Source organism: Dipodomys merriami, unplaced genomic scaffold (assembly GCF_024711535.1).
Source record: "Dipodomys merriami isolate MVZ:Mamm:240054 unplaced genomic scaffold, mDipMer1.0.p SCAF_51, whole genome shotgun sequence".
Lineage (NCBI taxonomy): Eukaryota > Metazoa > Chordata > Mammalia > Rodentia > Heteromyidae > Dipodomys > Dipodomys merriami.
In genome coordinates, this window is record NW_027206080.1 from 4166458 (window position 1) to 4192485 (window position 26028).

General features: G+C 57.6%; 1 protein-coding gene across 2 annotated transcripts; it reads left to right on the forward strand.

Annotated features, from left to right (window-relative positions):
* CUNH1orf198 (chromosome unknown C1orf198 homolog) lies at positions 1-22024 on the forward strand. 2 transcript variants are annotated; one of them, XM_069998163.1, is made up of 4 exons: positions 1-375; positions 9215-9265; positions 17324-17824; positions 19919-22024. In XM_069998163.1, the coding sequence occupies exons 1-4, from the start codon at positions 49-51 to the stop codon at positions 19973-19975; spliced, it is 936 nt and encodes a 311-aa protein (XP_069854264.1). In that variant the 5' UTR covers positions 1-48; the 3' UTR covers positions 19976-22024. The 2 variants fall into 2 exon arrangements, with proteins under 2 accessions (XP_069854264.1, XP_069854265.1); XM_069998164.1 differs by having other exon boundaries at positions 17363-17824.
* The last annotated feature ends 4004 nt before the right edge of the window (positions 22025-26028 follow it).

Sequence of the window (26028 nt, forward strand, 5' to 3'; positions counted from 1 at the left end):
GCGGCCGGCCGAGGCGGCGCGCGGGCCGGCCGGCGCGTCGGGCTGGGCATGGCGTCCATGGCGGCGGCGATCGCGGCCTCGCGAGCGGCCGTCATGAGCGGGAGCCGGCCGCTGGACGAGCGCGAGCGCAAGCGCTTCACCTACTTCTCATCGCTGAGCCCCATGGCGCGCAAGATCATGCAGGACAAGGAGAGGGTCCGCGAGCAGTACGGGCCCGAGTGGGCGCGGCTGCCGCCCGCCCGGCAGGACGAGCTCATCGACCGCTGCCTGCTAGGGCCGCGCGCGCCGCCCGCCCCCGCGGGGCCCGCGGGGCGCCCCGGCCGCTTCCCCGGGCCCGGGCCCACGGGCCAGAAGGTGGTGCGCTTCGGAGACGAGGTGGGTGCGGCGGGCGGCCCCGGTGGCGCGGGCGGCCGGAGCCTGGCTGTTCCCGGTGGAAAGCGGGAGGCGGGGGCGTCGAGCGCGGCCGGGACGGGCGGGGCCTCCGCGGCGGGCGGCGGACGGACTCGGGGGATGCGGCCAGCCCGGGAGCCCCGGGGAGCCGGGCGGGCCCGGCAGCTCTTTGTTCGCTTGCGCTCGGCGGCGGCTCAGGCCTTCCCGACCCAACTTTGCGGTGGAGTGGGAAGCGGGCGGACTGGGAGGGAGGGAGAGGGGGGAGAGGGGGGGAGAGAGGGAGGGGGAGAGGGGAGGGAAAGAAGGGGGTGAGGAATGAGAGGGGAAGGAGGGAGAGGGGGAGGGAGGAGATGGAAGAGAGGGAGGAGGTGAGGGGTTGGGTGAGGGAGAGGGAGGAGATGGAGGAGGAAGAGAGGGAGGAGAGGGGGAGGGAGAGGAAGAAACGGGGAGAGGAGAAAGGGAGAGGGGGAGGGAGGAAGAGAGGAGAGGGAGAGATCCCATGCAAGTCGGACGGGGAGGTCTTCAAGGAAGTTGAGCACTGTGGAAGGAGTCCAGTCAGGACCGGGAGCTGGCTCCGAAGTTCAGTCAAGCATGCAGATTCTTTTATTAGCACAGAGCGATTTTGGCCACAAACACCTCCTTGTCGGGGGAGCGTGGCAGGCTGGGCTGGGCTGGGCTGCCAGCATCGCCTCATTCTGAAAGAATTGAAAGGAAATCCTCCGTGGACTTTTTCATCTTTGAGGGCTTTTGCCAAAGAAAAACAAGTGATGTGGCCAGAGATGAAAATACAGGTCTTAAAATATATTTCTGGGGCTGGCGTGTTTCCCTGTGAAACTTTGCATCTCCTGAAAAGACACGTGTGCTGTGTTTGTGCCCAGGTTTGACAATAGAGAGCAGCCCGTAGGGAGCAGAGCAAACACTGGGGTTGCTGCCCCACCAGGAGTCATGGCTGGTCCGCACATCCTCAGAAAGCCAGAGTCACTGGTAGAAAAAGAGACAGCCAGCTGATACTCGAATTCCTCATCTGAAGTGCCCTTCCAGGAGACCCCCACCCTGACTCTGTGTGTGTGTGCGCGCGCGCATGTGTGCATGCCCTGAGAGTCTGCTCAAGGCTAGTGCTCTAGCACTTGAGCCACAGCTCCACTTCCAGCTCTTTGTGGTTAATTGGAGATAAGAGTCTTACAGACTTTTCTGCCCAGGCTGGCTTCAAACCTTGATCCTCAGTGCTTGGCCTCCTGAGTGGCTAGGATGATAGGTGTGAGCCCCTGGCCCAACCAGCCTTTTAAGTGAGTTTTGCAGAAGGCGCTGAGGGCTTCTCTCGAACACCCCTGCCAGCCCCAGCCCCAGTGGCAGGGGCAAAGCCTTGAATCTTGGGAACATTCTAGGGAGGGTTTGGGTACATTTCTGCCTGCAGTGGCTGCGGTTGAATGACACCAGCAAGGTTAAATTCCACCACTGGACTTGGTGAGAGGTTGGTACCAGGGGGAGTTGGTTGGCAGTGGTCTCATGGTCACGTCCACAAGATGGTTCATGGAGCATCGCTGCCCTGGCACAAAGACACCAAGGACACGGGTGGCCCAGCTGTCGGGACTGTTTTGAGAGAAGGAACTCTGAGTTAGATCAAGTAGGCACGCTACAGCCCTTTCTGCTGTTCTCAAGATGGTGCCTATCTCTTTGCATGCCCTTCTCCATTACTAGTGCACTTTTGTGTCCTATGTAGCAACAGATCTAGTTGACCATCATCTTGCCATTTTCTTGTGTTGTAAAAACAACAGAAACCTAACTACTTGATGGGCCTCACAGTCCTCGGAGGCTCTGGGAGTGGTCAGGGTTCAGATGCCGGTACATAGAATAGGGGCAGCAAGTATGGCAAGTTTGTGTGTGTGTGTGTGTGTGTGTGTGTGTGTGTGTGTGTAATGTGCCTGTGTAATGTGCCTGTGCGTGCATGTGTGTGTTTTCACCATGCTCCGGGTGGGTAAGGCTGGAAGAGCAGGCTCTTGCTTTGATGGCTGGTATGCCGCAAAGATGAGGTCTGTCTTGGGTGTTGAAGTTGGGAAGGGGCCCACCGGGTTTTCTTTTCTCAATTTCTTGGCAATCAACGGGGCAGGAACTTCTAAGACCTCTGTAACTGTCAAAAGCTGGAGCTTCTCATACAGTTTTTTGTACTTAGCCCCACCCCACAGTCTCGCTCCTTTAAAGACCCGCTGTTGGGAAGCTGGTTCTCCTTGAGTATTCACGAGAGTAGCTGTCAGCTTCTGTTCCCCACCTGTGTTACCCCAAGCCCTCTTGGGAAGGGCCCAGGGCTCTGCCGGAGCCCCCACCACTCCACAGCAGCAGAGGGGAGGGGAGGGCAGGGGCCCAAGTGGTGGCAGCAGCCTGGTCCTGCCCTGTAAAGGAAGCGAGGGCTGGCCAGGGGCCTGCTTGGAGCAGGCAGACACTGTGGACAGCTGTGCTGGCAGCTTCTGCCTGGTGTGCCCTTCCTCAGCAGGAAGGTTCTAGAAATGGCTTTCCTAGTGCAGGGACAGGTTTTTGCTTTAAAAGGGGTTACCACGTATTCTGCAGCTTACCCGTGGCCCTTATCAGATAGAGGAAACCTTCAAACCCCGAATTTTTCGGAAATTCGGGATGTGCCACCTCCGCCGCCTATCCCTACCCCAGCCTCCCTCCACTGACCTAGCAGCACTGTGGAGAGATGCGCATCCTCAGCTTGATGATACCTCTGGGGCTCCGTTGGGCTCCACTCAGATGACTGGGAGCTTGGACCGCAGGTGTGCCCCTCGCACCCCTCCCGAAAAGAGGTAGCCAGGGCAGGAGTGATGTGCCGTTTCTAGCCCTCCACACCCGGCTGGATTTTGCAGGTGGTAGAATATAGAGAGGGACAGCCCTTTCCACTTCAGCAGCTCAGCAGCCTTGCCCCGTGTCCCCCACACCAGCTCCTCCCACAGGAACCGTGCATGCACGTGGCTGGCTGAAGTCCTGTTCTGGAGCCAGAGTCCTGGCCTCCTGGACTCCCAGAGGTCTTTGCAGGCCAGGACCCCCCCCCCACACACACACAGCTGGTGGACTGTGAATGCGGGCGGAGGGGGGGGCCCTGGCACAGACCTCACCTCAGTGCTGTGTGATGTGGGGTGCCCTTCATGCTTTGGAGCAGCTAGCCCGTACAGTGTTTGTTGTAAAACAGGCTAATTCCTTAAAAGTTGTTGGGAATTAAAATACAGAAGCAGCCACAATAAAAAAAAAAAGCAGAAGCAGCATTATGGACCCATGCAGGACTCTTCCAAATCTCCAAGCAGGAAGTCTTGTTGGGTTTGAGTTTGGCTATTTGTGTTACTGTGGATGCAGAACCTGCTTGAGACCCAGCAAGCCCCCCCCCCCATTCCTCCTTCCTTCCCTTCCTCCTCTTCCTGCCCTTCCTCTCCCTCTTGAGAAGTTTAGCTTGTTCTTCATTTTAGCTTTTGTTTAAAACAAGTGGGGCAGGGCACTGGCGGCTCACACCTGCAATCCTCACTACCCAGAAGGCTGAGATCTGGGCATTGCTGTCTGAAGCCAGCTTGGACAGGAAAGTCCATGAGACTCTTTTATCTCCAATAAACTACTCAGAAAAAGATGGAAGTGACGTTGTGGCTCAGATCGGTAGAATGCCAGCCTTGAGCGAAAAAACTCAGAGACAGAACCCAGGCCCTGAATTTAAGCCCCAGGACTGGCACAGCAACAAAAACGAAAAGAAGTGGGGGTCATTTGGGAATTGTCATTAGGGTTTGAAATTAAGGCTTCCTACTTGCTAAGCAGGCACTCTACTACTTGATTCACTCCACCAGTCCCTTTTTTGTTTTGGTTGGTCATGGGGCTTGAACTCTGGGCTTGGGTGCTGTCCCTGCACTCTTCAGTTCAAGGTGAGTGCTCTACCATTTGAGCCATAGGGCCACTTCCGGTTTTCTAGTGGTTTATTGGAGATAAGAGTTTCATGAACTTTCCTGCCTGGGCTGGCTTTGAGCCTCAATCCTCAGATCTCAGCATTCCTGAGTAGCTAGGATTACAGGCGCGAGCCACCGGCACCCGGCCACCAGTCCTTTTTTGATGAGGGATTGCTCTGTGCCTGAGCTGGCCTGGATTGCCATCCTCCTGTTCATGACAGGCATGCACCACTCTGCCCAGCTATTAGACATCCCCTGATCTCCACCCTAGCTGGTATTACAGGCTTGTGCCACCAGGCGGGGCTTGGACTGGTTTTCTAAGGAGGATGGAATGTGTGACTGAGGGTTGGCTCCTGTCAGGCACGTCCACGGGTGTGCTGAAAGGAGGACAGGGCAGAGGTGGCCTGTGCAGGGAGGCTGGCCTCAAGAAGTGGTAGATGGGCTCTGTGGGCTGCACCAGGAGGCTGGGGCCTGCCCCTTCAGCTGTCCCTGTGGACTGATGACCCCCTGCCTTCCCACACCTGGCCCGGTGCCCGGAAGTTGAGGTGAGGATGTGGCCTATCCTCTGAGCCACCGCTTCTGCGGCCACAGGGAAATCTGGAAACAGATGAGGCGACGGACAGCAGCAGGAGGCACCTGAGCAGATTTGGGGTCAGTTCCCCAGTACCAGGGGAAATATTGCCCCCAATATGTAAGAAACCAAGGAGGGACTGCAAGCCAGAACAGCTGTTTGGACTTCCAGGTCACCTGCTGGTCCTGGCCTCTGACCTTCCTCCACCTACTCCCTACTCCACCCGCTGCCTGCTTCCTGTCTGCCGTGAGTGGCCCTGAGTCTGGCAGGCAGAGTGGGAGCCCCTGCTCTGTGGGGCCTTTCTTTCAACTCCTCATCCCAGCAGACCATCTAAATACAGAGGCAGTTGCCGAGACCAGGCAGTTGGTAAAAGAAAGCGTATCATAACCATCTCTTAGTTCTTTCTTTAATAGACTTGATTTTAGATGCACAGCAACATGGAGTAGGAAGTGGGTTTCCTGTGAGCCCGCCCCCAGGCTGGCAATGTCATACAAGGGTGTGCCGTGACTGCGGCCCATGCCATTCCTGATGCCTGGTGTGCTGGAGATTGTGGGATCCCGATGCCCTGTACGGAGGAGCACTGCCCCGAGAGCACTGAGTGCGCGTGTGTGCTGCGGGCCCTGGTGGCCACTGCCTGTCCCCCCTTCCCTGCACTGTCCCTCCCCATGCCACATCCTGCCCTGTGCCGTGCCCGCCTTGTCTCCCCCCTGGCTTCCTGCTGGCAGAATCACTCTGTGACTTTTCAGACTGGCTTCTCCTGGTTCTCCGCACGGGGAGTACCCATGGCCGGTGTCTCTGTGTTCCTGCTGGAGGACGTGGGCGTGCCTTGTGGGGCGGCGTGATTCCCGCTGTCACAAACACTGTGTGCTTGTTGGCTGGTGTGGGTGTCGTTTTCAGCATCAGCCCCGAGGAGCATGGAGGCCTGGTTCCCACTTGTAGTGAAGAAAGTTGTGTAGCAGCACCTCTGGGGTGCGTGCTTGCTGCTCACAGGCCCAGGGTGCTGTCTGTGTACCCCTCGGCACTGAACCCCCGTGGATAGCTCCCCAGAGAGGCTGAGGCCAGCTGTCCCCAGCACGTGACGCCGGCAGTGCAGGACTTGTCCTGGGCTGAGCCTTCTCTCCGGTGCTCTCAGCAGTTCCCCGCTAGAGCCACCGCTTCTGACTCCAACATCTTCCTGGTTCTGGCCCTCAGGTGCCCCTGTGGCTCCTGATCTGCCCCTGTCGCCATGACAATGGAACCCATTTCTGAGAGCTTCATAGTTGGGGGTGGGTTTTAGAAACTGACCCCCCCGATAGGTGGTGAGACTTAGCAATAGTACCGTTGTCTGCCTCTGCGATGAGGAAGTTTGATGTCTTGCGAAGCACTATTACTGCACATGTGTAGCGTGGTTTGTAAGCCTTCCAGTACCTGTGAGGCCTGGGCGGCCTGGGCAGCGGGTTCTGTTTCTGGGTACACTGGACAGCCTGGGCGGGCTCCAGGCCCAGGCTGTGCTGGGAGTCTGCTCAGGACCGCAGAGCTGCGCCCACGTGTGCAGGTCCTTGCTGGCTGGGTCCATGGGTCTTTCTCCCAAGATGTTGTGCAACTGGAATCACAGTCCTTGGCTTTCTCAGATTGACTTCATTTACACCAAGATTTCTCAGTTGTTGTTTTTTTTACAATGTTCTATTGTGGTTATTTATTTATTTCTATAACATACAACATTTTAGTCATTTGTAAGTGGTAGTACATTCACTATGTTACACACTTGTGTATCACTACCATGTATTTTCAGAATGTTCTTTACTAGGGACAACGTCTTGCTATGTAGGCCTCAGATTTGAAATTCTGATTGCTGAGATTGTATATGTGTACTATCAAGCCAGGCTGTGTTTATTGTTGTTGTTGTTATTGTCGGATTGGGCGCTGTCCTTCAGTTCTTCAGCTCAAGGTGAGCACTCTGCCACTTGAGCCACAGCACTACTTCCAGTTTTCTGAGTGGTTTGGTCTCACGGACTTTCCTGCCTAGCCTGGCTTGAACCACGATCCTCAGATCATGTGAGTGTGTGTGTGTGTGTGTGTGTGTGTGTGTGTGTGTGTGTGTGTGTGTGTGTGTGTGTGTGTGTGTGTGTGTGTGTGTGTACGTGTATGTGTCTATTGCCATTTTGAAATTCTGGAGCCCCTGACTTGTGGCAGTTGGAGCAGGCTGCCCCAACTACCACATTCTCTGGCTCGAGTTTGGCTGATGTCAGAGCCTCTGTCACTCCGGCATTTTGCAGCTTATTTTTCTTAAGTGCTTTCTTATTTCTTATTACCCCAAAATTGCAGATACCCAGGGAATCTGGCCCAGGACTTAGTTTCTTGCTGGAACCAACCAAAGGCTGCCAACCTAACACCAGATTGAGGAGAGGAAATGTACATGGCCTCTGTCTGCCACTATGTGGAAATGGAACAGATGCCTGCGGGGTGATTCCCTGGGGACCTGGCGTCCCCAGGCCCCTGGCGCAGCCTCACTTCCCAGAGCCGCGTTCCACAGCCAGAGCCTTCTGTGGAACCTTTGCCGACCTGAAAGGGACTCACTCCACTCCGATTAAGTAGAAGTCAGATACATGCCTCATGGATGGCTCCAGCTCGGCTGTAGTAGCCGCTCCCTTCCTCTGCCCACTGGGACAGCCAGGGCCTGTGGCCTGGGTGGGAAAAATTACTAATTATGCTCTGTTCACACCTTCCCATCCCTCTGAAAACAAACCCCTTCTGCATGGAGTTTTGGGAGCCTGGAAGTCGGTAGGCTTTGGGGTCCCTTCTCTTAATAGGCACCACACCCAGCAGGGCCCCAGCCACTCTACCCCACCCTGCTTGAGACGCAGCTCCCGGGCTCCATAGCTTGCATTCCTCCAGACTCATTGCCATTTTTGGAGGAGCAGAATCTGGACATTGAGAAATAGCTTGGATTTAACAAATTCCAGAGGGGACGGCATGACTCTGTCCCTTCTGGTTTTTGGAAGTTTTGCCCCTCCGCCGGTCAGGCCAGTCCATTCTGCAGCCTGGTGCCCAGCAGGCGTTGCAGCCGCGCTGTGTGGAGGGTGTGGCAGGGGCCTGTGCAACTGGGGGACAGGCCCAGCCCATGCAGGGTCCGCTTCCCTGACTGATGACGTCTCCGCCCTCCAGAGCTGGGGCTGGACCCCCTCTGTGTCCCAGAGGGGAACGGGTTTGGGGTGTGCAGATATGTTCATGTGTTCATATAGGGGGGGTCTGGGGGGACCCAGCTCCTCACACTGGGATGGCCAAGCGCAAGGCCATTACAGCACCTTGAGATACGCAGGGTCGGCAGCATGTGATAAGCACCAAGCACCAGGGGATCCTTACAGTTTCCCCTCCATGGGACAGGCCAGCAGCTGCCCAGACCCCAGCATTTTTATTTTGTCTCTGCTCTTTCCAGGGGTGGGGAGGTGGGGGCGGGAGGGAAGGCCGCTCCACAGAGGATGGCTGATGTGTTTGGACAGCACCCCCAGGGGTCCGGCTCTGGCCTCAGTCCTGGGGGGCCTCTGTCAGCTGTGGGAGAGTGAGATGAGACAGAATTACTGTGTGCTCTACAGAAAGGCATAAATTATCTGGAGTCATAGAGGAGGACAAGTGAAATGTGGCTGTAAAAACCTTAGTATCAGCTTGAAAGCATCTCATCCTGTTGCAGTCTGTGCTTCTCAGTATGGACCACATTTTGGTCCAGAACCCGTGGCCCTTTATGCAGCTGGGGCAGCGGGGGATTGGGGAGAAGTGGGTGCTCCCCAAGTCCTCTCTGCAGGTCAGTGAACAGCAACCAGGCTAGGGCTCTCCCGTTCTGCTGGGGCAATCAGCTGCACAGCATATAACTAGACTCGCATTCCATCACTGGCCTTTGAGACCTTCCAAAGGGGAGCCCCGGTCCACTGGTGCTGCCTTCGTTCTTTCCACAGGTCCTCGGTCAATCCCCACAACAGACTGTCCTTTTGCTGATGGTGAATTGTGTGTATGGTGGACTGTCCTTGTGTGGACAGTAGACTGTCCCTGTGTGGATGCTGGACTGTCCTTGTGTGTATGGTGGACTGTCCCGTCCCTGTGTGCACAGTGTACATACACCTGTTGTGTGTAGGCAGTAGGCTGAGCACACAGCTCAGCCCCTTGGCTTCCTTCTGGCTGGGTCTGTTGAGGGCCAGGTCTGTGTCACCCTGAGTTTGCCTGGCAGGGGAGGGCTCACAGCAGCCTTGGCCAAAAGGTAAGGCGAGGCCTGGTTGCGATGGTTGGTATGGTTGGCCCCTTTTGGCATAGGTAGGTGTGGGCCTGTCTGCGTTTGGACTTCAGACTCATTCTTGAATTTTTATTTTAGGACATAACTTGGCAAGACGAGCACTCTGCCCCGTTCTCCTGGGAAACACGGGTAAGTTGGATTAGATAGAAAACAATGGAGTGGCTCTATATCTTAGCATTTGATGGCTGCAAAGCCTTGTCAGCTGGATGATAGCTGTGTCGGGGGAAGGGGAGAATTGCCAGCAGTCGGGGGCCAGACGTGCTTCCATGGGGGAAGTCAGGCCCCCAACAGCCCCAAGAGCAGTGGGCAAAGAGAAGCTCTGATGGAGCCCTTAGACCTCAGGCGCTTTCACTGGGGTTCTAGACACAGGGTGTGGGGTCCTGGAAAACTGGGTTACAGTGTGGTTCCCACGTGGGGTGGGGACTGCTGGCCTTGTGCTGTGAGATCGGAGCTGTGGTCACACATTGGAGCTCTGTGTCCATCATCTGCTGTCCGGTGTGCTTCCTACTCAATCCCCGAGCCCCGGCGCCCAGCGCCCGGTCTCCACCTCCCTACCTAGCCCCATGTCAAGCAAGGAGTCTCTGGCAGTTGATTTACAGGATGCAGATGTCGCCGAACCCAGTGCAAGGCTGGGCGGCTCCGGCCACCCATCCTGCTCTCCACCGCTGCCCGGACTGCTGCAGAGTTTCATGTCCTGTGGTGTGGGGCCCTGGCTCCCTGCTGCTATGGGAAAGGACTCTGGGCAGTAGGTGACTGAGGGCAGAGGTACAGCCAGGCTCAGGCTCTCCAGGGTGCTGGAGGGGCTGGCAGACAGCATGGAGGAGGCAGCGGTGGTGTCCGGAACGGCCTGGGATGTGTGGCACACACTCCCATGCATGTTCTCATCTTCCTGCCCCAGACTCCGGCCCGCTGGGGTCAGTGAGTGTGGCACACATGTGGGCCATTCGCCTTGCCAAGTATGTATGCCTTCACTCCACCTCCACTCTTCTCTTTCTTTCCTTTTTTTCTGGCACTGGTCCTGGCACTTGAGCCTGGGCACTGTCCCTGAGCTGCTTTCGCTCAAGGTGAGGCTCTACTACTTGAGCCACAGTGCCACCTCCAATTTTTTTGAGTAGTTTATTGGAGATAAGAGTCTCCTGGAGTTTCCTGCCCGGGCTGGCTTTGACCCACAATCCTCAGATCTCAGCCTCCTAAGTATCTAGGATTACAGGCGTGAGTCACTGGCGCCTGGCTGCTTCTTAATTATGAGATGGTGTGTGTTTATAGGCTAAGTGATGTTTTGCCCTCTGTGTACTCTGTGGAATGATTATTGAGGGAGTCAGCATCCTGAGGTCTGTTTCTGTCTTGCAGGACTGCTGCTCTATGCCCATCCGATAATAGCTCCCTTTGCCCCCCCCCAGGAATTCCCAGGGGGGTCACGGTCATCTTTTCCACTCATCTGTCAGTTCTGGGAGGCAGAGGAGGCCTTGGGGACCCGCTCTGTGCCTGTCTCGTGTAACAGATGCTTCCAGAGGAAAAACCCCAGCACCGGATTGCTCTAGACTGGGTTGGAGTGGGGGAGGAAATGCCTGGAGCAGAGCTGACCCAGACCTGACCAGACCCCCCCCCCCGCTATCACCCCCCCCCCCCCCGCCATCCCAAGCCCTGCAGCTTCTCTGGACTCGTCCCCTCTAGGCAGTCCTCATCTTCCCCTAAGACCAGAGCCCAGCCCTTGGTCCCCTGCCCAGGCCCAGCCCCCCCACCTTGGCAGGGGTCCTTCCACAGGCCCCTTGCCTTCCCGTCATGTTTGTCCGTGGCTGGGGTCTTTGTGCAACCCTTCATCCCTCTGTAAGAGCCACCCCTCCCCCCCCCATGCTGAACAAACTCGTTTCTCATTATTACCATCATCACAGCTGCGTCCAAGAGGCCCGTGCCATGGCATGACTGCTGAGCTCGGGGCAGAGCGGGAAAGCAAGGCAGGAAGAGGGAGGTGTGAGCAAGGTTGTGCTAGCCTGGCTCTGCTCCCTCCTGCATTACCATGAGATCCCAGAGGGAACCAAGTTAGAGGCAAGAAGGCCTTCAGGGCAGAGGCCCAAGCCCCTCCTCCCCTCGACCACCCACTGGGCCTCAGAGGGCTCTGCTGAGGGCCAGGCCTGGCAGGCACGCATCCCCAGACCCCGGCCCCATGGCCCTTCGGGTCTTGGGTTCTGCTTGGGGTCCTCTTCTCGGTGCCTTACTGATGACCTCCTCTGCGTGCCTGCCGCCCACTGCTCTGCCCGGCTCTCCGGTGCCAGGCCAACTGCTGAGGCGTGTGTGGCCAGGCTGGGGGAGGGAGGAGCCTTGGGAAGCAGGCCGTGCCTGACACTGCCCCCTCAGCTCCAGCCGCCTGCACAGGCTGGCTTCTCCCTGCGGGATGCCACTTTACTGAGTGATTCTGGAAGTTTCTGTATTTCCCTCTCCCTTCCCGGCAGGGAGGGAGTAAGGTTGGGTTTTTGGCACATTTGTTAGGATTTGCACGATGGTGTTTTTGGTAATAGTTTTGTAGCCTTTATCTCCGCAATGGAAGCTTGCTCGTGGCTGCCCAGCCAGCAGTGAGCTTGGGCGGCCTGCACCCCATACTGAATAGCTCACATTCCTTCCCAGTGAGTGGGCGCAAAAATAGATCCTGGGCTGTGTTGTGGTCTTACTGTTTTTAGAACAGACGTGGACAGCTGAGACCTGGCTCCCCGCGTGGGTGGACTAACTGGGGCTCCAGGCCGGCCCTGGGCTCGGGCTTGGAGGGCTGCAGACGCCCTGAGCACAGGGGCTTCCTTTTTTCTCCCCTTTTCCTGTCCAGGCCTGACATGCCTGGGACCCCTTGGCTCATGGTGTCTTCCACACCACGTTCTGCGTGGCTGGCCTGGTGCTGTCGGGGCCAACATGAGCTCCTTTTTCAAGAGCCCCGGCCTGGGAAAGACGAGCTGTTTTCCAGGAATAGGAAGCTTGTGTTTGGTGCTTCACCGTCTTGCCCCTTCCAGTCTCCCCTCCCCAGCCCTGACGGCCCAGTGCCCCAGGGCAGGTGGCCTTGTGTGCCCTCTGGGGCTGGCGCTACAGTGCGGAGTCTGGGCTTCACTAGCCAAGCGGGAAGGGTAACTCTGCTCCACTCGTAGCTGGGACAAGCATGGGTGCAAGTCCTCAGCACTCACCCAGTGTCCCTAGACCGGCCAACCCTGCCGTGTCCACCCCCCTGGTGAGGCCACGGGGCGCCGGTGGCTCTGCAGCGGGCTCTGTCCCTGTCCTGCCCCACGTCTGCCTGGCGTGGTGCAGAGCCCTTGGCTGGGCGCGCTGGACTCTCGTCTTGTGGTGTCCACTTGTGGCCGCTCCTATCCGGCCTTCGCTCTGTTCCATGGTCTCTTGCGGAGCTCAGTGGGACGTCAGGGCTCTGCCCTTGGCACCTCTGCACGTGGTCCTGGGATGGCATGCCACAGAGCACTCCTTTTTTTGTTTGGCTTTGGCTTTGGTGTTTGGAGACTGGGTGCCACCGTCCCAGGTTGGGCTGGATCTCCCAGTCCTCAGCCTCAGCCTGCAGAGTTCTGGGTTGCAGGTATGAATACCACATCCAGCTGTATCAGCATGTTTGACAGGCAGATGCCAGGAAGGCACCCTGGGCTGGCAGGCTGGAGAGCAGGGACTGTGTGCTCAGAGCTGGAGAGACCAGCTCCTGTCCGTGGTGTGCAAGGGTGGCCTGTGAGACCCAGAGTGCCCCTTAACTCTTGTTCAGAGACTGCCAGGATAGGGCGGGGACGGGGGGGGGTAGGTCTATGGAGAGACAGGCGGCCCCTCGGGGTCAGGGGTCAGCCCCAGGAACAGAGAGTGGGAATCAGAGGATTCAGCAGCCTACAGCTATGGACGGGGGGAGGGAAGCCTGCGTGGAGTCTCAGAGGCAGGACAAGAGCATGGGGGGGGTGTGGCGCCACCCTGTCTACCTGCATGATTGAGTTTTCCTGGGCTGCGGACAGACAGGACGGTGGCCTGTCTGTCGGTGGTGGGGACATGAAGCCCTGGGCAGCACGCGAGGTCCTGGGCAGCATGTGAGGTCCTGGGTACCATGCAAAGTCCTGGGCACCGGGCCCCCTGGTAGAGCCGGGGTTCTCCAGTGAGCCACAGCGACTTGGCAGAGATAGGCCCTCCCCTCCCCTTCCTTCCCATCCCATGGGGTGTGGAGTGCTCCCTGCCTGGTGAGGAAGAGGAGCAGGGCCCTCACTAGCCTGCAGTGGGCAGGTCTATCTGTCTGTCTGTTGAGAACACTGAGGCTGCGCTTTCTTTGTAAAGCTGAGGTTGCCCTAAACACGGGACAAGCCACAGACATGTGAGAAGATTTGCTTCCTGGGTTCCTTGTTGCTGTGGTGGTTATCTGGCCTTGGAGCCCAAGCCTGGCTGCCTCCAGCTGTCCCCGCCACCCCCACACCACAGCGTCCAGCCTTGTCCGAGCCTCTTCACACAGATTCCACCAGGGATCCTGAAAAAGCCCGCAGAGCCCAGTGTGCCATTCCGCAGACTTCCTCATGCTGCAATTTCCAGACCCGTGTCAGCGCCTTCTCCAAGGCTGGGCTACTTTTGAGCTACTTTTAGCAGTTTGTTGATTCAGAGAAACCATCATGTCTGTCCCGCTCAGCAGAACCCGGATGGATGTGTGGTTATCCTGTGTCCGGGGGCCAGCCCACGCCCTGGTCCCTCAGCAAGGACTGGGCAGCAGTCCATGCCTCCGTCCCTCAGCGAGGACTAGAGCCCAGTTCTGTTATATTCTGCCAGAGAACTTGTCTGCATGTTGTCTCTGTCCTGACTCTTTGTGGGAGGCTGAGTGTAAAAGTGATAAGATAGAGGAAATTTCAAGACGTCACAGTGTTCACAATGTGGCACCATTAGCCAGATTTATCGTGAGAACGCAAGCAAACGCAGAGCAAGAAGATTTGAAAAATGCACAGTTTCACCAGAAAAAGGGCTCCTGTATAGCTGCAGCTCAGAGGGGCAGCCACTGAAGAGATTAACGCCATTAGAGAAGAAGCCGGGCCAGGCACCGGTGGTGCACACCTGTGATCTAGCTTCTCAGGAGGCTGAGAGCTGAGAATCGTGCTTCAAAGCCAGACTGGGTAGGACAGTCCAAGAGAGTCTTTAACTATTAGAAACCAGAAGAGGAGCTGTGGCTCAAAGTGGTTGAGCGCTACCCTTACACTCAGGGACATCATCCAGGCCCAGAGTTCATGCCCCCTGACCTAAAATAAAAGAAAATCCTAGCTGGATTACAGGTCAGAGGATTGAGTTGGAAGCCAGCCCAGACAGAAAAGTCTGCAAGACTTCATCTCCAAAATAACCAGCAAAAAACCAGGGTGGAATCATGGCTCAAGTGTAGAGTGCCAGCTAAACAAGCTGAGCAGGTGTGAGGCCCTGAATTCAAAGGAAAAAAAGGCAGCTAGTATGCCGATAGGGTTATCTATCCCTGCTCCATTTTACGGAGAGCCTGGGGGTTTCTTGTTCCCCGAGTCCACCCCGGGGCTTGCTCCCTGCACCAGGGCTGCTGCAGCCGTGCACAGCTTCCCCATTGGCATGTCCCTGAGGTGCTGGTCGCAGGCATGTGGGATGCAGGCTGTGGGGGTGAGGCTTCCTCCCAGGCTTCACAGGAAGGCCGGTAGGGCCAGGCTGTGTGCGGCCCGGCTGGGGTCCACAGTGGCCATCCAGCAAGTTAGAGATGTCAGCGACCCACTGTCTGCTGAGCACTGAGCAGAGCCTGGTGGTCAGCGGTGCTGGGAGGGGGTCTGGGACCTGAGATTTTAGACCCCAGGCCCGAGCTCCACGAGTTCCATGTCCAGTCCGGCCACCATACACCAAGACAAGATGAGGTGAAGGGCAGGAAGCCATGGGAAGACAGTGCTTTAGAACATCTTCAGCCATCTTTGTTATCCAGACATAAGCCAGCACTGAAGTAGACTGGGAGGGGAGCCGGGGTAGAGGGGGGGTGGGTTGGGGTGGGAGGTGTGCCCGAGGTCTCAGAGAACTAGGGCGGAGGGGCAGGGACGGGAGGTGTGCCTGGGATCTCAGGGAGGGGAGGGGGGGCCTGGGACCAGAGGTGTGCCCGGGGTCTCAGGGAGCTGGGTGGGAGGCGTGGAGGGGCAGGGGCGGGAGGTGTGCCCGGGGTCTCGGGGGCATAGGTGGGGATGGAGGGGCTGGGGCGGGAGGTGTGCCCAGGGTCTCAGAGAGCCAGGGTGGGGGGCACAGAGGTGGGAGCCCTGGGGAGGGCGGGGGGAAGGGGTGGGAGGTGTGCCCCCGGGGTCTCTGTCACAGGCTGGATTCAGTTGACTGCCATTCCAGACTGAAGGGTTCCAGAGTCCTTGCTACCCCATTGTCATTGGTCCAGCCTGGTAGGGGTCTGTCTCCAAGGGCAGCTTTGGCCCTTCATCATAAAGAGGTTCTGCCCAGTCCTGTCCTCCCTGGGTCCCAGGGTGATTGCAGCTTGAGCACAGAGAGAACAGCTGAGAGCAGACACAGCATGGTGGCCGGGAAGGGAGCCTGGCATGCCCAGCAGATGCGGCTTTTGAGAACCTCTTTCAGGCCGGCCCAGCCCTTGGAGGTTGCATCATACGGATGCAGGGGCTGAACCGGGAGTAGGGAAGCTTGAGGAGGAGGAGGAGGAGGAGGGTGGCTCTGGTGTTGATGAGTCACATCCTGGACTGCTGACATCTACAGAGAAGCTTGTGACATAGACAGGGTCTTTCTGGTAGAAAACGTCACAGCCAGGTCTGACCATCCTCGCCCAGCCCCTCGCCCGCCCTCCCACAGTTTTCTAGGGCTGACCACCAAGGAAAAGTGGAGGCCCAGCCTCTGGGCAGCCCTCTCGCCCACATGGAGGGCATCTGGGTCTTAATTTCTCTGTTAGTAAACCTGCTCCTGGTGTTTTAAACAACTGTTTTTAGTGTCTTGGTGTTGGAACTCCAGACCTTGGGTTTGCCAGACAGGTGCTCTACCACTTGAGCTCTGGTCCCTGTCCTTTCGCTTTTAGTTTATTTTCACAAAGTGTCTTAACTTTTCCTGAGGTGGTCTCTGATCTCCACCCTACTTTTCTACCTCTGCTAGATAAAGCAGCTGGTCCATAGGCCTGGGCTGCTGCACCCACCTTTGGGATAGATTTTATTAATTTTTTTTTTTATCGGCCATGGGGCTTGAACTCTGGGCCTGGGTGCTTTCCCTCAGCTCTTCAGTTCAAGGCGAGCGCTCTACCACTTGAACCACAGTGCCACTTGTGGTTTTCTGGTGGTTCATTGGCGATAAGTCTCACAGACTTTCCTGCCCAGGCTGGCTTTGAATTGCAATCCTCAGATCTCAGCCTCCTGAGTAGCTAGGATTACAGGCATGAGCCTGTTATAAAGGTGAGGTACAGAGAGGTTACAGTTACAAAGGTCAGGTAAGGAGTGCATTTCTCACTTTCTTCCAGTAAGTTGTGTAGTTCACTGTCAACATAGTGTCTAGTGAGATCACTGCCACATTGTTCTCCCTTTGTTCCACCATTTCCAAAACAAATAAACTTACTTGTAAGACAAAAGGTACAGGAAACAAAAATAACAAAGGAGAAAAGCACAAAAAAGTAGTGAAAATCCTCTTGTTTCCATTTCTTGGGAGTTCATTTCCATAAGCATTTTATATGACGGTATGCACATAGCTGTTGAGCCTTTAGGATTGGATTGGTTTAGAAAGGACAGAGTGGTAAATCGCTTGTCTGCAGATAGGGCCGATGCTTGTGTCTGCCCCCTTGTGAGATGCTCCATGCTTGGTTGATGTGCACAGCTCAGCAGTGTCAGGTTTGGAGGTTGCTGTGGGTGGCAGGACAGCTCTGGACCTGAAAGGTATCTGGTCTGTGCTGGAGTGGCCCCCAGGCTTTGGCCTCCAGGTGCGTCGCTGGCCACTGGCCCCTGCAGAGCCTGGGGTCCCTTGAGCCCAGTCAGGCCCAGCCTGCGGCAGCCCCTCTGCAAATGGGAGCCACTGGGAAGCCACTGGTGGCTGCCTATTATCATCCTGGAAGTGCACATGCAGTCCTGAAAACAGCCCCTCAGAACAGACCAAGTTCCGGCAGGGGACGGCAGTTTGTACGTGTGTGGATGTGTGCGGATGTGTGCGTGTCATGCCGGGGAGGGCTGGCCCAGGGTTGTGCTGTCAGCTTTCTTTCCTTTCTCTCTGTAGAGTCAGATGGAGTTCAGCATCTCCTCCTTATCCATCCAGGAGCCCAGTGCGGGCGTCTCCGTCAGCGAGCCACCGAGGCCTCCTGCCAAGGCTTCCCAGGGTGCGCCGGGCCTCAGGCCCCCCCAGGGCAGCCGGTCCTCCAGCCTGGATGCCCTGGGGCCCAGCAGGAAGGACGAAGAAGCGGCCTTCTGGAAGGTCAATGCGGAGCGCTCCCGGGAGGGGCCGGAGGCCCAGTTCCAGTCTCTGACCCCCAGCCAGATCAAGTCCATGGAGAAGGCAGAGAAGGCCTCTCCAGCCAGCTGCTGGCAGGAGCCAGCCCTGAAGGACCGGGAGGCCAAGGCTGCCCACCGGGAGCAGGTCCCATCCGGCATGGAAGGGGAGCAGGAGAGGCCACAGGCTGTCCCCGCTCCCGCTGACCCGGAGCCTGGGAGGAAGCTGCCGGCGCTTGGCGCCGGGCTGGAGGACGAAGACCGGCTGTTCTTGGAACCCACGCTGGCTCAGGTAGGTGCCCACCCCTCGCGTGCACAACTGCCTGGGTGGCCACGGTGCCATGTTCCCCTCCTCCCTCCCTCCCTCTTCCTCCTGTGAGTTCTGCCCGCCCCTCTGTCCCCTTGCCCATGGGGAGTTCGGGGGGTTGGAGGTCGGTGGGAGGAGGGTGGACACCTGCCAAACCCAAGGGGGTCTGGAAAGAGGAAACCGCAGGTGGTGGTGTGGGAGCTGGCAGGCCCAGGCACAGACCAGGGCCATGGGAAGGGATCCGACTCCAGCCTGTCCTGATGGGTGGGGTTAGGTACCGGAGCCCCAAAAAAGGAGTTGTCCAGGGCTGGGGCAGGAGGTGGGGGAGCAGGGAGGACGGAGTGCCTCTCCCCCCACCCCCACCCCCACACCCCAGAGCTCAGCTATGGCCTGATAAAAAGCGCAGCTACAGAGACAAGACTGAGCGTTTGTTTGTGACTTTAAATGATGCCAGTGTTGGAAGATGACACAAAACCAGGACAAGACAGGATGGCCATTGTTCCAGGGGAAAGGCAGCAGAATCAAGAGGCCTCTGCCTCCCCCGGCCTGGGCAGCACCATGTTTTTGGTCTCCGTATCATTAGAGACCTTGCAGCTCTACGCAAGGCAGTTGTGCTTTGTGACGGGCTTGTTGCCTGCACCAGAACATCTTCAATCAGACGTGTCAGAATTTCCTTTTTAAAGCTGAGTAATATTCTCTAGCATGCATCTGCCCCATTTTTTTTTCACGAATTCACTCACCCACAGTGCTCCCATTGCGCGTGGCATGGCTCTGTCTTTGCGGAGCTGCCACGGGCCTTTGTGGCTGGGCCCTTTTTCTCTGCACCATTGGACACAGGACGCAGGACACAGGCTCCGGTCTCCCCTCCACTGGGCTTCCGTCTGTGCATCCCTGTTCACGCTTTCCGTGTGCTCTCCGCATAGCTGCCAGCTCTAGACTGGTTTGGAGGGGGCTCCCGGCTCTTCCTGTCCCCTGGCTCACTTTGAAAGCTTGGTGACTTTGCTGTTGAATTGTGGACATCTTCTAGCGTCCCTCAGTGTGTGAGAGCGAAGAGCCCAAGGTGCTGGCTATGTCTAACCATCCCCAAGAAAGGGAGCCTTGTGTCCTGACACCTTCTAGAACTTTCCTTCAACCCTACTCTGACTGGCTCACTCCCTAAGTTTCCCGCTGCCTAGGATGGCTGTTTTGTCCTGTTCTGTGCTTGTGTCTGCTCTGCTCTTCTCCCTGAGGAACGCTTGGTTTCGTGGCTGGGCCCGGGGAGGGAGACATTTACCCCGCACCCCGCGATCCTTGCTTGAGAAGGGGAGCCAGGTGACAGCCTAGCCCCCGGCAGACTTCAGGTCTGAGGGAGTGAATTTGGTGCAGAGGGAGATGGAGGATGTGGACGGGCTGTGGCCTCCTGGCGGGGCCCGACTCCCTCTGTCCACTGGGGCTTTCGCGTGCGGGAGGAGTGGCCGGTGGAGGCCCCCGCGTGCGGGAGGAGTGGCCGGTGGAGGTCCCTGCGTGTGGGAGGAGTGGTGGATGGAGGCCCCCGCGTGTGGGAGGAGCAGCCGGTGAAGGCCCCTGTGTGTGGGAGGAGCGGCCGGTGGAGGCCCCCGCGTGCGGGAGGAGTGGCCGGTGGAGGTCCCTGCGTGTGGGAGGAGTGGTGGATGGAGGCCCCTGCGTGTGGGAGGAGTGGTGGATGGAGGCCCCCATGTGCGGGAGGAGTGACTGGCGGAACCCGGTAGACGCCCAGGCCCTCCAGGTGGGTCCCACCCCGCAGACCCAGAGGTCCGGTTTTGGGAGTGTACCCCAGCCTCCACCGTGCTCAGAACTCCGCCCTGGGAAGTCCTTGCCGCTTCTGCACTGACAGGTGTCCTCTTCTCACCATCCGTGCCCCGTTTGGTCACAGGGCCCCAGGGGACTGGGACTGTGCCTGGAATTTGGGGTGATTTTCTGGTCTCCAGCACCGAGGTAAATTGAGGTCAGGGCCCTGAGACGGAATCAGACTATTTCATCTGGGTCATTCTAAATGAGATGCTGTTTTTAGACGGCGTGACTGTGAGCCAGGGCTCACTGCGTCGCCTCTGTCCCCTGCAGGTCAGCTCCAGCACGGTCGTCTTGAAGACAGGGTTTGATTTTCTGGACAACTGGTAAACGGGACGGCAGTGGAGACCCAAGCACACCCCGCCCTGCGGCGCAGGCAGTGCCCCAAGACCGGCTCCCCTCTCTACACTTTCTTTAATTCTTTGCAAACTGGTAAATAGTGCCAGACTTTTTTTTTTCCTCTTTGGTAAAACCAGATATATGCTATTTTCAGTAATTTGATAGCAGAAGTTTTACACTTGGAATTTTTATAGTCCATTAGGAGTTTAATGTAACTTCCTAGTTCTACCCAATTTTCCCCTCAAAGGAATTTTTTTTCACTATTTACGAAAGTGGTGAACGTGACTCCATTTCCTCCTCTGCCCCTTCGCACGCTGTCTGTGCATGGGGCTCCTTGCGCAGGTGACCTAGTCCTCAGCTGCAAGGAGAGCTGCAGGGGCAGACGCCAAGGCTGAGGCTGCGCCCCTCTCCATCCCCCCTCCCACCCTCCCCTCCCTCATATCAGCTGGGAGCCTAAGCCTCCCCGACTTACTCAAAGGAGATCATTGTTTAGAGACAGTTGTATGTTTGAAAGTTTTACAACTTTCTCATGACTTTATGTCTGCTAAGCCACACTTAGCAGCCTGGCTCCATTTTGTACTAGATTCCCTGGAAGCTCTTGTTAGGGCTGGCTGTCCCTGGACCAGCACTACAGGAGGGCTGCTGGGGGGGGGGGTTCCTCCCAAGGGCCCACCCCCACCCCCTGCCCCTGGGCCAGCACTACAGGAGGGCTGCTGGGGGGGGGTCCTCCCAAGGGCCCACCCCCACCCCCTGCCCCGTGGAAGCCGCCCGCCACTCCCAGGCCTGTGGTTCACAGCATGGGTACCAAGGCCAGGAGGAGGAGACCTTGCCTGGAGACCATGCCGGGGCCTGGCCCCTCAACCCCCACACCACGCCCACCTGCGGGAGGTGCCAAGCCTGGGCAGGGCCTGCGCTGCGCCCTCCTTGCTCTCACCTGAAGCCTTAACGCCTGCGAGTCATGCCAGCGGGCAGAACCAAAAGCTGCCCTCTGTTTTTACTGCCTGTGCTGCACCGCCTTCCAAAATGGCTCCCAGAATGTTCTTTCTGGCTCAGAGGTAAAGCACACGGCAGGCCCCCTCTTCCCACCCCCAGAAGGACTTCTGCCAGCCGACGTTCATTTGGGCCTGCCCGGTGGTGTGTGGCCCTCGGGCCTGGGTCTTGTCTCTTGCCCGGGAGCCCCGCTGCCACTTGGCAATCAGATTCCTCCTGTGCCATTGGAGGAGAGTTGGTGTTCCACAGTTGGAAGGGGAGTGGAGCTTGAAATCCCAGGGGCTTGGCCTACTCAGCACCCGGTCCCTCAGCCATCCTCCCAGCCTGCACACCTGCTGGAGGCAGTCCTGCCCTCCACCGGCCAGCGCCACCTGCCTGCTCTCCCAGAGAGAGACTCGTGTCTGTCCACCTCAGACCTCCTGCCATCCTCAGTGCCAGGCGGTGTGAGTCCTCCCAGAGCCGCTGTGCTCCGTGCCTTCCAGACCCGAGCCTGCTGGGCCGTGGTGTTTCTGCAGGGGGCGGGCTGCCAAGAGCACAGGCCGCGTCACAGCCTCGCCAGGTTCCACGCTCCTGAGGTGGCACAGGCCCCACCACGCCCGGCCTACCCACTGGGGGCACCTCCCGGGTCTGTGGCTGGGTGCCTGCTGGGAAGTTAAGCCCAGCCTTTGCCTTGTGTTCTCCTCTGTGGGCCATGATGGAGCTTCTAGAGCGAGGAATGCAGATGCTGTGTTAAGAGTGTGTCTGCTCTCCAGCCGCAGCCTGCATCAACTTCAGATCCCACCACACCGCACCTCTGCATACCTCCTACAAAAGCTTTCTGAGAGTCGGCTCCACCGCTGGCCTCTGGCCTAGACCCTGGGTAGGGGTGTGTGGGTGTGGAGGGGGGTCTCCCTACAGCCATTGCAGCCCAAATGCCTGGGATGATCTCTCTCTTTGCACCTCCCTTTCTTGGATACACATTTTCAAAAGTGATACATTCTTACTGATGGCTTATAACTTGACCATATTTTGTATTAACTAGCCTTTAATAAAGCTGTTTAAAAATTTGAATTTTTTAAAGTTCTAGTTATTTTTTTAATTCTAATTCTAGTTCTCTACACATTCCTAGAGGAGGGTCTGCTCTCAATCTCTGCTTACCCAACAGCTCAGAAAACCTGGTTGGCAGTTGAGCATGGGAAAAGAAGCTTTCACACTAGTGAAAAGCCACGCCCACGGTGCTGGCCTTGCAGGGGGTAGGGTGGGGGTGAATGAAGGCTGGGGTGCACCTGCCCGGCACAGGTCCCATGCCAGGTGGCTGAGCCGAGCACTGAGAGATTCGTGCCAGTGAGCCTGGCCCTCCACACCTGTGTGAGACCAGTTTGAGTTTTTGTTTTTGAGTTTGGGGATTGAACTCAGGGCTCCATGATTGCTAGGCAGGTGCTCTACCAGCCTGGACAGGACCCTCCTATTAATGCTTTCCACATAGCTGTTGCCACCAGCTACATGGTGCAAGCCACCCCACCCAGCTCTCAGCTGAGATGAGAATCTCCCAAATTTTTGCCCTGGCTGGCCCCAAACCACAGTGCTCTTGATTTCTACCTCTAGGAAACATCCTAGTAGCTAGGATTATGCGTGTCAGCCACTGATGCCAGGCTGTGTTTTGGTTTGTGGTAGAAGAAATTAAAAAACTAAGCCAGGCATACATATCCTGTCCAAGTGGTAAATGGCCAACTACAGAGAATTTTTTAGGTATCAGTTCCAGCAAATAGACGTTTAAAATATAATCCCCACCCGGTGCCAGTGGCTCACGCCTGTCATCCTAGCTAGTCAGAAGGCTGAGATCTGAGGATCATAGTTCAGAGCCAGCCAGGCAAGAAAGTCTGTGAAACTCTTATCTCCAATTAACCTCCAGAAAACCAGAAGTGGCGCTGTCGCTCAAGTGGTAGAGCACTAGCCTTGAGCTGAAGAGCTGAGGGGCAGCGTTGAGTTCAAGCTCCACATCTGACCGAAAAAAAAAAAAAAAAAGTAAACCCCTGCTCCTATGTGGCTTCCTTGGGGATGCTGCCTAGGAGCTGGGGTCTGGGATGGAGCCGGGATCCTGGATGGGTCCACGGCCTGGCAAGATCGCTGTCTGCCCTCCACTGGCAGCGTGTAGTGGGATCCATGTAGGCCACACACCCCCGGGTCCTCACATCACTCAGGGAGTGCTGGTTCCAGGTGCCAGCTCCCTGCACCATAGAATGGCTGGGACCTGTTCTGCTCCCTGCACCCAGGCCCCGGGCAGGCCGTGCAGGGGGAATAGGCAAACCAGTGGGGGAGGGAAGCATTCTGGCTGTTTCTAAATGGGGTGGGGCTATTGTACGTCCATCGTGGGTTCTGAGGACGCACAGATGACTGGCCAGGGCCATGCCCAGTGCCGGCCCCACATGTGCCCCTCACTCTCCACACCCCGCTCCACATGTGCCTCTTGCTCTCCACACCCTGCTTCCTGGGGCTGGGGGAGGGCCTCACTCAGGTGAAGGCTGTGACCTTCAGTTTCACCTTGGGCTGTGAGTGAGCAGGGGCAGGAGAAACCTGTGGCACAGGGGGTTCTAGGACCTTCTGCTAACTGGGGGCTCTCTCCCCTCTGTGGGGTCAACCCAAGCCGCATCCAAGGCAGGCGTCTGGAGGAGGAGCAGGAGGCACCGGGGCTGTTCGTGTTCTGGGTCCTCGGTGTCCCCCACGGCCTGGTCCACTGGCTCCTCAGGGCCCGATATCCTCGGGGGGTCTCTCCCCAGTTTCAGGCCCATGTGGTGCCGTTGCCGGCACTCCTGTCGCTGTGTGTGTGTGTTTAGGAGGTGTCACAGGCAAGGCGTGGTCTGGATTCGCTCACATCCCCCACTGCCCCCCCCATGACCAGCCTCCAGCCTGGCCCGCTCAGTGCTCCCTCTGGGCACGTCCTGCGCCCGGCGGGCCGAGCTGGCCAGGGAGGGGCAGCAGATGCTGATGCTGGCTGAGAAGCGCTGGTGCTGGAGGGGGTCCTGGGGACCTGGTCTCTGTGCTCACCCCTTCTCCCCATGTGGCTCTGCCTGGAGCCTTGTCTGTCTTGTACCAGGTAGACAAATGGTCTAGGCCCCAGGAGGCCGGCAGAGTGGCCACCTCCTCCCAGGAAGGAACCACAGTCCTGGCATTCGCAGCCTGTGCTTATCCTGGCATTGGGTGACCCACGGACAGGCCTGCAGTTCTGGACCGCCCGCCTCTTTCCTTCGTGTCCAGCATCCCTGGCCCTGGGAGCTCCAGCCCGACCCTCCGCATGGCCAGACCACCCTCTCACCTCTCTCCTGCCTCCCGTTATGTCTCCCACCCAGGCCCGAGGATGAGGGGCTCAGGTGCCCCACCAAGTTCCTAAGCACCCGTGGGGCGTCACCTCACTCCTCTGTCCTCTCAGCGTCTCAGCTGTAATCTAAGAGACACAGTGGCTCTGTGACGTGGGTTGGGAGCCAAGGAGTGAGGCGGCACAGGATCCGGGCCTGGCTCTTGCTGCTGTGAGTGGCCTTGTGTCTGGCAGCCTGCAGCCTGCGCTCCCCTGCCCCGTGTGACTCCACGCGGGCAGCTTGGAGAGCCTCCGAACCCGTCTTTCCCAGTATGTGCAAGTCAGAAATGCAGCCAGATGTCTAGGACGTGATGGGAGCCAGGTTTCCAAGGTCCCCGCCCCATTCCACCCGTCCAGCGGGTCTCCGCTTCTGCCCTGACATGCCATCCAGCTGGTGACTCATGTAGCTATTTTTGAATTTTCTAGATTCAACCTTAATAACAATGGACACCGATGATGGTCTCTGCTCTAGGGTCTTCATGGCCCATATAGCACAAGGCCCCTTGCGTGCATGCATATGTGGGTGTATGAGCACCCAGGGCTGGGATGCCATGTTCCACATGTGGTGGGCATGTGGTCTGCTCAGTCCCCTCCCCCTCCAGGCTGCATGGAGCTGCGTGGTCACCACACCCACAGCAGGGCAGGGCAGGGGCCAGCATCCCCGCTTCCCTACCTGCAGAGTGAGCCTGGGATTCCCTGGATCACTCTCCCTACCAAAGGCAAGGCTCTGAGTTCAAATCCCAGTGCCCCTCAAAATAAGATATAAAGAGAGGTAGAGAGGTGCTTCCCACCTCTTTCCTTTGTGGAGAATAAGAGTTGACATCAACTCCACACTCTTGAGGGTGCCAGGGGGCGCCGGGCAACCTGGGCCTTGGTCTTTCTGTCTTCACATGCAGAGGCAGGAAGGAAGCCAAGCCTCTTCCACCCGAGTCCAGTTCTTTCCAGGAACGTAATCCTATTTGTCCTGGTGAAGGGCCTTTCTTAAAACTCCACCCCATTCTCCTTTATGTCACAGACGCACGGTGTCCGGCTCCCTCCTGTGCGATGCACACGTGCTGACCATGTGCATTGTTCCGTCTGTGTGCGTGCCTCGATCAGCTGCCACACACTTCCTCAGCACCGCGAGGGGGGCCGTGCGTGCTGGTGGTTTGGTTTGGCTCAGGAACAGCTTCATCCCGGGAGCTCAGCCAACAGTGACAGCAGTGTCCCCATCCACGCCAAGTCTGAAATGAGTGATGCCAGGACACAGCAATGTGCATGCATGGGACGGAACTCGGGTGGGAGACGGTGTGAGCACAACCTCGCTCATGACACTGGTTAAGAATGATGTGCGGGCTTAATTCAGGATCTTCACCTCGGCTAAGGGGAGTCCAGTGAGGCAGGCAGCCCGATGAAGGCCTGTCATCGGACAGCAGACATGGTTAGCAGGGGCCCTGGCAAGGCTGTCTGTCCACAGGACATGCCTGGTCCCTGCACTGCCAGGTGACAGGCCTGCAAGCTCAGGACCCTGACAGACGTCACTTACCCTGCAAGGTGCTGTCAGCAGGGGAGAGGCCCTGGGAGATGATGGGAGCAGGAAGAAGTGAGAAGCCCTCATCTGACAGGGGGCAGCAGCTGACAGGTGTAATGGCAGCGAGTTAGCCTAGTACTTCAGCAGACCCTCGGCATACCGAGGCAGGGCAGCACCTTGTCTAGACTCCAGGATCCAGTAGTCAGGGTGGCA